Source organism: Cyrtonyx montezumae, unplaced genomic scaffold, assembly GCF_038088225.1.
Source record: "Cyrtonyx montezumae isolate F1298 unplaced genomic scaffold, pur_monq_1.0 scaffold_8, whole genome shotgun sequence".
Classification (NCBI taxonomy): Eukaryota; Metazoa; Chordata; class Aves; order Galliformes; family Odontophoridae; genus Cyrtonyx; species Cyrtonyx montezumae.
In genome coordinates this window covers 109478940-109492127 of record NW_027072089.1, presented here as the reverse complement: position 1 = coordinate 109492127, position 13188 = coordinate 109478940, and the positions used below count along the sequence as shown (strand labels likewise).

Sequence of the window (13188 nt, the reverse complement as noted above, 5' to 3'; positions counted from 1 at the left end):
TGCACTACACAATAGAAGGGATACAACACTGGGTATCCTTTCCTCTAAAACAGAAGGGACTCGATAAGTTCCTGGTGCTGCAGGATAAGCAATTCCTTTCATTTTGTGATTCCAGGAATGAGGGCAGGGGAGAACCATTTTTACCACTGTGCTTCTTAAGAAGTACCAAGAAACCTACCTTAATTCTCCAAATCTAATTTTCCATAAAAACTATTGGCAAAGGAGAAACTACACCTCTTGTACTTCTATCTTGAAAATATTTTGCTTTTTTAAAAGCATTCCACAAGACAAACAGATTCAATCAAATAGTTTCTGTACAAGACAATTAATAAATTCATATAAGCTGTGCCAATACACCATCAGTATATCTATATTTATATCAGAAGAGACAACTTAAATTCCATCCTATTAGATTGGATATGATTCAGTAGTTAATATTCCGTAGATTATTGGAAAATTATGAATCTATCTTTATACAATTCACAGTTTGTGTTTTGCAATTTTAGTCAGATAAATAAATTATGATACAGAGAACTTTTGATTAGGTAGAGTGAGAGTGCTTTAAGTGTTTTAAGTGCTTCCCTTTGACAGACTACCTTGCAAACTAGAAGTGATTAATTGAATTGTCAGTTTGCACACAAGAACCATAATCAGCTCACTCTCACACTGTTAAATACACTTTAATGTGGAATTTTATAGATAATATAATTACTCTTTAGAAGAGGGTCAGTAGCTTCAGTCTACTTCTTAAATAGAAGCAAACCAATCACCTGAACGGAGAAGCCCCAAGAAATTCATAAGCAGTAAGTTTTACTGGTAACTAAAGTAATTAAGAGCTTAAAGTACTTCAATTTCTTACTTCAACATCAAATACTATCAGAATTGCTTTTAGTTTGCTACTAAGGGTATTGTCTTGCACAAAGAGAACGAACTATTTGAAGTTTCAGCTTCCAAGCAGAACTTTCTCTTCCAACCTGTCTTTTGAAAAGGTTTGTTCGCTATATGACTGAGCTTATGAATTCCCAGGGAATATCAACAGGAAGGCTTATCGACATAGAAGAATAATTCCTTTCCCACTTCCAAATTCTTCCTTCGTCAGCCCTTTAGATGAACAGGATGTTGCTGCACCTCATGCTTCCGTTGCTAGTTAATATCAGCTTTCTCCTTAGCTTGATGATTACTACGTTACGCGTGAAACTGAGGAACGAAGTGGACTTTGAAGGATTTCTCATGCACAAAGTCTTGACTGGATGACTAACAAACTACTTACTTTCCATATTTTTTTTTTTTGTGAAAATATTACTTGTGATGCACATGGTAATTTGAAGATGGTGACTATTGATTAAAGGGTTAATAAGGATTAAAGGAGAGATTAGAATTTAGAGAAACTGGAATTGGACTGTTGCCCTGAGAAGGGCAATAAAGCCGGTGAGGCATCTGGAACTAAAGTCTTACCAATAGTGGCTGAAGGAACTGGGGCTGTTCAGTCTGGAGAAGAGGAGGCTCAGGAGACATTCTAGCTCTCTACGAAACCCTGAAAGGAGGTTGTGGTGAGGTGAGGGGTGGCCTCTTCTCCCAGGTAACAGCAATAGGACAAGAAAGAATGCCCTCAAGTTGTGCCTGGGGAGGCTCAGGTTGGATATTAGGAAAATCTTATTATCTGAAAGAGCAGTGAGTTCTTGGAATGGGCTGCCCAGGGAGGTGGTGGAGTTGCAGTCCATGGAGGTGTTTAAGGAAAGGGCAGATGTAGTACTTAGAGATGTGGTTTAGTGCACAATAATGGAGGCAGGTGGACAGTTGGTCTAGGTGATCTTAGAGGTCTGTCCTGACCTTAACGATTCTATGATTCTATGACTCTCTGAATTAACTTTGAGATAAATAAAAAAGATACTATACTATGAGTACTGAACACACAAGATTTTTTTTTATATTTTAAAATGCATAGGTACAATGGGAACACAGGTTTTGAAAGAACTACACAAAAACAAAGAGGATTTTTAATCCATGGTAAACTATTTTTATATGGTACTATAGCAACATAGTTATTCCAAGTAATTTATCCTTAAACTCATAGCTGCCTGTCATATCTTATGCTATTAATGAAGCACAATAACTTTTTTATTGGAAAGCAAAACTTTCTGATTTCAAGAACATATAGAGTAAATTAATATCACATGAAATACATGCAGTCCTGAAGTTGTATAGGCCTTCATTAAAAAGTCTACCATTCAATTAAAGAAAAAAACATCAATTCATTGAAAAGGAAGCGTTTAAGATTGTATCTAACCTTGTACCTCCAAACTGGGAAATAAGACCATCAAAACACTTAGGTTCACTACAAGGAATATAATGTGGTTGTAAAACCAGATCCTGACACATTTTCATTAAGATCTATCTATTAAACATCCAAGACCTTAATCTTTCAGACATTAAGGGTAACAGAAGTTCACTGTGTAATGCCACTGAATCACTAAAAGAAAATGCATTTGTCTGTTTCTCCTAATTTTCTCCTCCCAAATGAAGAGACGTACTTAGCTGTACTGGAACACCTCATTTCCTTTACCAGTCATAGCCCCTGTGAAAGTGACTTTCCTTTAAAGCACGGGTGACCCTACTCTTATCAGCACCTCATAATGCTTTGAGATACTCATCATTCCAGGTTGACTAAAACTCCTTAAACTCCTGAGGTACTGTTGTGAAACTCCTGAAAAATAAGTCTCATTCTTCATGATTGAAAATAAATAAAGAAAAAAGGGAAAATAAACCATTTGTTCAGCTCTCCCTCCTTCTTTTGGTACTTTTCTAACAAAATGGACTAACCACCTCCACGCAGTACCTTCTTGAGTCGGTACGAATTAATGAGCTGCTAATGTCCAAACACTGCCAGATTCTAACTTCTGATTGGCTGAAATCTGGTCATTAAAGAGAGGTAATTAATGCCAGATTGCATACACAATGCTAACAAACAAACAAAACAACCCCAAACCTGTTTTTCTCCTGCCACAAACAGCGAAACTAACAACACTGACATAACGGCAGCTTTCAAAGGCCAGTTGCAGCTCTGCAGCAGCACCTCAGTTAATGAGTGTATAGAAAAGGATCCATCTGAAGAAGAAGAAAGTGAAACTCAACAGCCTTTCAGGCACATGAAACTAGCTTGGAGAATACTCTGAGACGGTGGCAGCTACTTAAGAAGAAAATTCAGCTGAAAATTCATGTACAAAGAAAGAGTTCAGTTCAGAATTTCAGTAATAGGTTTCCCCCTTGTCATTTATTACTCAGATTCTGGAAAGTGTTAAAAATTGGAATGTAAATTTCTCTCGCTGATCATTACAGGAGTGATCATGACCATATATTATTGCTTAAGATTTCTGTCAGTCCCTGTAACTTCAGTTATGATGAGGTAATACAACTTATTTTAAATGTCACGTACACTTCATTATGGATTTACTTAGAATTTAACAGTCTGTAAAATTTATATCACCATTTTCAATGTCAGCAAATACCTTAAAATACAATGTTGAAAAAATAGCAGCAGCTGTAATGATAATATTATTAGCATAAGTAACACTAATTTTCATTGGCCAAGTATACCCCCTTTCTTTTTTTAAAATCAATGGCTTATGATGAGCAGTGCCTCCGTTGAATAAAACTCCTAACTAGCTTGTTTGACAGTGTAATTCACCATGTTAAAATATCTGAAAGCAAACATACTTGACAAAATATAAAGAATACAGTACACTTCCAGACAAAGGATGGTTGTCAGGCTCTTAGTATGCAATGTGAAATGGAAATACTCTATGTAGCGCTTTAGATTTGTAATAAGTCATTGTGATAAGGTTAACACTTCAACACAGAACAACACAGAAATAAGCACACCCAAAGATGAAAATTACTTTGCTTATGTTGCTGTATTAGAATTTTATTTGCTAAAGGGTGAAAACAGATTTGCAAAATTCACAGTTAACTTAAAACAATAGTTTTAAACCTTTTATTCCTAGCCCTGGCTGCCTTCAGGAAGGAAGGAACATCTGGTTATTTAAGGAACACAATATGTTCACATTTTCTATGACTTTTGTTTCTAATTGGGTTTTTTAATTTTTTTTTATTTGAACAACTTTAGTTAGAACTATGTTTTTTAATCACTTTATATTTTTCTACTGCCCTATCTCTGTATATCTGCTTCTTAATTTTGCAGATTTTGATTTGAAAATTAACAGTACTCAATGGTTTAGATAAGAGAAAAAATAGAAAAAAAATATCATGGAATATTAAACACACAGATACACACCTTCAGAAAAAACCTTGCTTTGTTTTCTCATTTCACATGAACATACTTACAAAATCCCATTCTCTCAAGAGGAGCTCTACTTAAAGATTTGAAAGGACTTTCACAGAACTAACTTTTGTATCAATAATTGGGGTAATAACCTGCTCAAAGAGCAGAGATGTGAAGCAAATACTCTGCTAAGCAGTTTAACAGTATCGCCCTATGCAGAGACAACAATGCTGATTTGAGGCTTTCATTAACTGAGATTAAATACAATTGTTTTACATTGATCCATACTCAAAGCTATAAAATCAGTATCTTTCAGCCCACCTTTCAGAGACAGGCGTGTTTAATTGTTTCCAGCTATTACAGAATTCTGTATTTCTCTTCAATGGCACTAGCATATATCGGAGATGTAGAACTGAAAATGTCCTCCCATCCCAACTGCCAACCAGGGTCCACTAAGTCCACTGATGTAAACAGCTGCTGTAAGGGCAAGTACAAATGACTTTTTGTACTACTGTTATTACAGGATGATGCTAAGATTTCTGCTGAAGTTTGATTCCACAGAAGGTCAGAAAATGTTATTTGTTCATCTGGAAGAAAAAAAAATAGTCTAGTTTTCTTTTGATATTTAGGTTGTTCTCCTAGTGAGGACTGCAGTGAAATACAGCAAACAAAAAACGATGGGTCCGTCAAGCCAAAGTTTGCCTTTCCTGATTATCTACAAGGCAAATAAGTAAAGTGAAGTTATCTGTTATGACAGATGAAGGAAAGAGAAGTAGAATAATGGATGGTATCAGAGGAGCAAACTCTGATTATCTCCAGAATCAGAAGTTATGGATGGGAAGGCCATATCAGGTCCATATGAACTACTTCAGAACTTATGAGAGAATTACTTCTCAAGAACCTATCAGTTCTACGTTCATGTCATCAAACTCTCTTAGTCCTGACACCCACATCTTCCCCTCAGTGAGATTATTTGCCATTTATCCATCTGCAGAAACAATCCCAAATATAACATTATTAGCAAACTCTTAAAAGGCAGATTACTGTTTGCACCTATCCATGATTTCTCTACTGTATTTCTTGCCCAGCTGCAAATCAAAGCTCCAAGGGGCAGAGAGCAAACTTGTCTCAGATATTTGGGATGACACTAAACATACTTGTTATTTTCAACAAATAATGAAATAAGCCACTGGACCATGCAGCAATATCCCACATCACACACTAAAAACCAAGCAAAATCCTGGAAGAAATGCAATACAGAACAATTCAGCTCTGGCTCAAGAGATGGAAATTGCATTGAACTAAATGTAATTTCCCATTAGAAGTTAGAAGTTGGTAACAGAGAAATGCACAGGAAAACATCAAAGGAGGAAGAAAAATCATTAAGCAATGGATTTGCTAATCATTGCTTACAAGTTACACTACTGACTAAAATCTCCTTGTCTTCTCTTCCAATCTACTTTTATCTGCTCAGGGAATAAAAGCAAACTGAATTATCTTTATGCAGAGAGCAAAAAAAATGGCATTTTAATTTTCCCACTTATACTGGTACATTATCTGTACACTGATTTAGACTCCTACAACACCCATGATGTCTTGTTGAGTCTTCTCTTTCATTTTCTCTTATGAAAAATTTTGACAGACTGGAAAAATGCTTATAAGTAGGTCTTGGACCACACAGAATAACAAGTCACAGTAGGCAGACTCCCATTTCAGAGATATGTTAAGTTGAAATAATGTATGCTTAGAGAAACACAAATGAAATCTTTTAAATTACATCTAGAAAAAGACAGAAAACAACAACAAAAACAAAAACAAACAAACAAACAAAAAAACAGGTACTTATTTTACTGCATTGGAAATACACTTCTTTTTCTGAACAGGAGGTAATTTTTCTTTTAGAGAAATCCTTTTGAACAGAACAACTTCCTTTACTACTACAAGAAGTCTAAGCTTGTTAATATAGTCTCAACCCAAAAACCCAGTGTAAAATGAGAAGCAGCCCTTCGGGCTCTCTATTCTGTGGAAATCCTAGCTTTCTAACCTTTAGAGTATATCCCAAACAGCAAAGTACAGCTCAAAAAGGAGGACCATACTCAGACTGACAAAAGAGCTAGCAGTCTTTGCAGGAAAGAGTGTTAAGGGCTTATTCATGTGACTGAAGGAAGAACTACCTGAAAGACACAATAATGTCCTAAATCCATCATTACTCTGAAAGGGATTTCAGGTGCATCTGAGAATGTGAATTATTAGGACAGCGAGGCCTTATGAGCCTGACAACTTCACTCTGCTTCAGACAAGAGAGTGAGAAACAGAACAGTGATCAAGCTTCTTTCATAGGACGCTGGCTGTTTATTTTGGTCAGTTTTGATGGTTGTATAGCTTGTATACTGCCTAGGATGCTTTGGAAGACAGCTGAATAATCAGCAATTTTTCTTTCTTTTAACATATCCCTTTGTTAAACAATAGATTACATATGGACTGAGCTTGATATCTCAGCACAATTTCCCTCCCTCTACGTCTTCCCTCTAAAAAATAGTTCTATCTTGTTTTGTTCATAGAGTACAGTTTGATTTCACAGACTGCTGCCTAAATCTTAAGAAAAATTCTTGAGATCTAACATTACAAACTTTCTTACACACTTAAAAGATGATATACTTCTCGTCATGAAAGAAATCTTTGTGCCCGAGAGGAATGAAGAAAACAGCTGTAAAGAAAGCAGCTGTAAAGAAAGCTGATTTCTGCAAAAAACTGATACAGAAACAAAGAGACAATTTTTTTTCTTAATCCACGAAAGTGTAAACACTGGTATTGAATGAAATTTTGCAGAAGACAGTCAGAGTGCAGAAGTGCTGAATTTTTCCACTTTCAAAGGTGACTTGAATCAAGAGACGAGGGAAATCAGACTTTCCACTGGCAGCCTACTAATAGGACACACTCAAAGACAGTTCAAAACCAGTTGCACAAATTCTGCTGTCTGCCAAAAATCTGAATACTGAAAAGAATATCAAATGCAGCTCCGACTCAAATACTTTATCTACTATATTGTGCATACAGTGTGTGTGATAATGATATATATACACATGCCCTTCTAGATGAGCAAGAAATTATTGCATTTTTTAATATAGTTAAGTGCATCACAAACTTTATTTATATGTTTATTTCTGTGCATCTTTTCAGGTTGTAACAGTAGATTCTCATTTTTAATTGAAAGTCATCAAAATATATCGTACGTGGGTAGTGTTTTGAGGATTAACAGTGATTCATCTGCAGACATCTCAAGAAAAAGGTTTTACAGATGAAATCACAAGGCCGTTACTAAGTTTAGTATATAAAATACTAGTTAACCTCAATAGTGTACTTTACAATGAATTATTTCTGTGCAAAATACCAATCGGCGCTTACCTGAGCTTCTGGAGAAGTTTAGTGCATTAATAGGACAGAATTCTTCTAAGAGTAAAGAAACTTTTTTCCATTCCTGGTTATCAGTCCCTTTCTTCAGCTTGTCAAGGAAGAAGAAACTTGAAACTACAGTCTACCCATCAAAATGTAAGTTGCTATTAATGTCATGGCATTTAGAACATTCTATTACAGAGACTCATTTCCCGTGCTTACAAATCCAGCCTCTCACCTTTGGATCTCGAAGGAAAAGTGCTCTTAGGATAAGGGAGTGAACATCTCCAATGGGTGGGTAATGCATCAGAAGTCCCAAACAGGTCTGATAATTACTTGATATCACTACAATGAAGGAGAAAAAAGGGAAATATTACTATGCTAGTTCCTGCAAGTTCATCACAGTTCAGATGTTGCTGCCTTTTCCCACATGAAGACTCTCAGAACTCAAGCAGTGCTCAAACTAAACGACAATACACTATTATCAAGTCATTTGTCTACGCTTGATCCATTATCATTAGGATCAATCTTAAACCTACCACTAACTTTATTTCCATAGACATTTATATTAGGATTCAGTTCCAGGTTTAGATGCCTAAGTTTAGATGTGACGTGTGCACTGAAACTCAGCCAGAGCCAGTGGAGATGGGGGAAATACTGTCACTAGAGGTAAAAAAATGAAAGTGGACACTGGCTTTTCAGTCACTCACTGTGGACATTATATCTAAAAGTATTAATCTGTGAGATAAACTGTACTTCCATTCCTGCTTTTATGATAACTTTTCCCCATTCTGACAATTCTTTGCTGAAATATCTTTTATCATATTCTTATGTACATAGACAGATAAATGCACTCACACATGTAAACACACATTCATATGCAAATATAAACTGAGGTAAACAACCCTTGTTTTCTAGTAAATCAAAAAACTTTATATGGAATGTTAAGTACAAAGAGAAAAGGTTAGATTTGCATTTCAGAAATACCTAGAATGAAAATACACCGTTAACTTTAGTAGAATTTTTTACTTATTTGGAAACTTTTGTGCAGCTGATTTTTTCTGAACCTATGTAAGTATATTCTATACGGTCCTTTGCTTGTCAGTGTCATCTTCTGTTTCTTTCTTTCTTCCTTTTTTTTTTTTTCCAAATCAATCTCATTATGAGTGCAATTATTAAAGACATCTTTTCAGGCAGGTCTGTGTAAACTACTTCATTTCTTTTGCACCATCTAAATCCAGGCAATCCATCTGCCACAGCTGTCAAAGCAATGCCTGTTACTGATGCTAGCACTGTGCAGCATAAAGACAGACTCAAACGCTAATAATTATAATGAAATTTTTTAACAAACTACTATTCTGAGAACTTTAGTTGTAACAAAAAATACCTCTCATCAGGCTTCTATACCATAAACGATCTTTGCAAACACAGACTTATTTTGAATCAATAAAAGACAAAAAATATGATTGTTCTGTGGACAGAGAGATTTAAATGCTTTACATTTATTTTTCTTTCATGTGAATAAGCCTCATATCCTCCTGTACCTTTCCCCCTTCAACAAGAGGATTATGGGGGAAAGATGCAGGACTGGGCAAAATGAATAATTATAATCTGTGTAGGGAACCACTTTATCATCTTCATTTCCGTTGCTGATCCGACAGCTTGTAATTTCATACATCTGCTTTCATTTGTAAAGCACTCACTTATCCTACTCATTCTTTATCTGTTCTGCCTGTTTTTTTCCGATCCTTTGTTTTTCTTGTTCATATTCAGGTACCAGTTTTTTTCTTCTTGAAGTCACAGAGCTGGCATAATGAACACAACACAATGGTCTCAGTCAGAGATCTTTCAGAGGAGCATAATACCAGCACCGTATATTACATAACCAATCCAATTCCCACATGTAAATCAAATTTCAGATACTGTACTGCGGTTATGATTATACCTTTTTACCAAAGCAAATAAAAATACTGACAATGGATAGCAAATTATGTGTTCTATAAATGATAGGTATTAAAACCAACACATTCCTGTTTTGAGCATATCAGTATGTGTTCTTTTTTGCAATGGAAAATTGATTAAAATTATTCTTCCTTTATTTCTCCTGTAAGAGTTATTTGCTGTCTCACCAATACAGAGAAAAGTAAATATTAAAAAATCTATTTTCTTTTAATGGTGCAGACTTGAACCCTGACAAAAACTGGTGTTTTCAACCAGAAGGCACTTATTCTAATTAATTTTTTGAAATGTAGAATAGAGAAAACTGAACAATTAAAAAAAATAAAATTTTTGAGTCACGACCGTAGTCTGCTATTCTCCTTAGAAGCTGAATATTAAAATGAATCCTTGCCATCACAGATATGTTTTAAAGCCTCAGACTTTAACGAGGAAGGCCTTCTAACTTTTATATTTGTTTTATCTGTTGTGACTTTCTCAGACATTCAGCTCTCCCTTTTTCATGTAGAAATTATTACAGAAGATAACATTGCTGCCAGTGTTCTATTTGCTGGAGAATTCTGGGTTAAAGGGATGAATTTGGTGAAATATCTCTTGGTATGTTTCTTTGTTTCAAGAGTGAGTAATCTTTGGCTTTTAAGGACAAAATGTTTGATAATATCTAAGCAAGTGGCAACTTTCTTAAAATGATGCAGAAAATAACAGATAAAAAAAAAACACCCAAGCCCTCCTTTCTGTAAATGAAGAGTTTACAGGATTTCTAAGAATGAAACCCAGGATGAAGTTTCTGGAAGAAGACTCTGCAATACCAACTTCTCCTGTCTCAGTAGTAGCTGGATGGTGCTACTGCACAAGAGTGAAAGACCATCCACTGCTTTGTTATACAGGCTTGATGCTTGCCTCTCTGTGCATGTCCTTCACTCCTTCACCTTTGCAAGAGTCCCATCTGGATCCAACTCATACTGCAAAAAAAAAAGTTATCACTTTGCCAAAGAAGAATGAGATTGCTCTCTCTAGGGAATGCAGCAGAGAAACTCTGATAGAGAAATCAACCTTACTGCCTTTTGATTAATACTTGTTATGTAGTGCCCAGAGGAACATGAAGTTGCTTTCTCTCTTCTGCTTTAGATGAGACTGATTTTTCTCTATTGGTCCAAGAACCATTCTTGGATGCAAGCACCAGTAAAAAAGGCAGAAAACTAACTGTACCTGTCCTCAATCAAGTCCTAATTTCGTGCCACCTGTCATTTGTTCAGAGTTTCATGTTTGATGCTGCCAATCCTGTATGAAGATGACTTTCTAACCTAGGAATGGCGTGACTATTTCCCCTGCTGCTTCATGCATTGCTATGTCCTATTTAGTAGCCCTAAATTGAGTTAAACATAGATTATGCGAACATCTTGCACTATAACAAAAATAACAAATCAGCTCCTCTAAGAAGAAGCTCCTTTATTTCTCTTAAAATATTCAGGGTGCTTTTAGGTAAGAAAAATATATGCTAATAATGCTCATAACTAGTTATCTTATCAAATGGGATCTTATAGAAGTATACTTATTCAAACACTCATTAGTCAAAATTAGATCCCTGTGTGATAATAGCAAATAACACACAAAAAGTAGACAGGCCTTCCAGGTGTGTTCCTTTTTATCCTTTTTGAAGAGAAGTTAAGTGTACAAGATACATACATACACTTTCTTTGCACTGAGCCCTCCCTTCCATTATGATTTCACAAACAACTGCTCATGTTCATATCAGTGAAAAATCAGTGACACATGGTTCAGATTTGAAAGATTTTTAAACAAAAGGGTATTTTTTCCCATGACTTTTTTTTTCAAAGAATACCAGAAAATCATTTATTAAAACTCACTGATACTTTGGTACACGACTGTAGACTTTGTTTGTGAGGATTATCACTGCAAGAATAAAGGTCTGCATGGATACAGATGTTAAACTGAACGGAGCCGTTTAAAAGAATGGCTGTATACATCACTACGTATCGGCAGTCTTTAAAACGATCAAGTCATTTCAACTATGTTTTGTGTATGCACAGTAATCTAGCAATCAAAATGTTCCATTCATTAAATAATACATAATTTGTGTAATAGAATTAAAAAAAGAAAAGCAGATAAGCTACTTTCTTAAAACCATGTCCATGACAATATGATATGAAAACCAAAAAAGATCCAGCAATTCCTGAACCAGCTACTCCTTCCCCAGTCCCAAATGTGCTGGTACAAAAGGGTCTGCATCACTTTTAAACTCTCAAATGCTTTCAGTAATATAGTATTATTATTGCTTAAGTTTGGTATTTCTTGTAATGTAATTTCTTAGGACTAATTATTTTCATTGTTTTAATGGAGAGTTTCCAGATGGTTTATTTATAGATGATTAATATTACGGAGGATTTTGAGCTAACATTTCTTTTCAGCAAATGAACAGAAGTTTTAAGAAACTTATTTGAAAATGTTTTTAAAAATGTCAAATACTAACAATATAAATAGGAGGGAAAATGGAAAAAAATATCTTTTACAGATAGATAAGAAAAGCTGTCTTTTATAAAACCAAGAAATCTCTGATTTTGAAGTTAACAATATACTCATCTTTACAGTACTTCTGATGGGATATTTTGTTTCCCCATCCTATCAAGCATAGATTAACTGATTAAGGCCAACTATGGAAAGAAATGTACTTAATATCAGCTGTCCTGATGAGATGTCTTTGTCTACCAGCCAAGCAAATGTACTCAATGTTAAAGCTACTTACTACTTTATTTGTTAAAGCTGGGATTCCAGAGAAAAAAGGGATACTGATTTCATACAAATGCCTGTAATACATTTTTAGTTCACTTTTCCAGTTACTTCATATCGATACTTCTGTGTGAACATGACAGAGCAAAATAAAACAACTCCAAAACAATCTTCTCTCCCCTAAGAGAGAGAGTGCTTACAAATATATTTCTAGAGTTTTTTTAGAAAGAAATGATGGCAAAAAATAGAATGCTGATATTAAGAAATACTTTTACATGGATCTGCATCATATATCTAAAACAAAATTTTAAAGATTATTTTGGTTTACTGCATAAACCAGACTGAAATTTCAGACCATGATTTGGAATTAGATAATCCTGAAGTAGAATCACTTGTTTTGAAATCTCTGTGCTGAATTAAACATCCACATCTTTGAGACAAATGTAAGGCAGCTCTATATGCTAAATGTTTATTAAAAAGCAAAAAAAAAACAAACAACCAACCACATGAAGTCCTATGGCAGGCAATGAAATGACACTTTGTGTAAAGTATATGCGAGTTATATTTTCAAGATTGGGCCCTAAAATAGGATCCACAGAAGCTGAAAACTTTGTGTCCTAGAATACAAAATTGTGTCAAATATGTGACCTTGTTAGAAGCTAAAACTTACAGATTGTATATAATTAACACTGAACAGCATGCTAAAGAATTCATATATTTAATGACAGACACGCATCTGACTGCAAAACACACACTTTGCTGTGGTAAACTCATATATAGAATTTTCTGCAGAATATGATGGGGCAAAAATA

The 13188-nt window shown here is 35.0% G+C and overlaps 1 protein-coding gene across 3 annotated transcripts in view; it reads right to left on the bottom strand.

Moving 5' to 3' along the window:
- The window catches only part of TBC1D5 (TBC1 domain family member 5), a 370590-nt gene that overhangs the window by 63016 nt on the left and 294386 nt on the right, over positions 1–13188 (bottom strand). For all 3 annotated transcript variants that reach the window (XM_065752695.1, XM_065752698.1, XM_065752696.1), the window contains one exon: positions 7911–8017. In XM_065752695.1, coding sequence (XP_065608767.1) covers positions 7911–8017 — 107 coding nt within the window. The remainder of the gene's footprint in view (positions 1–7910; positions 8018–13188) is intronic.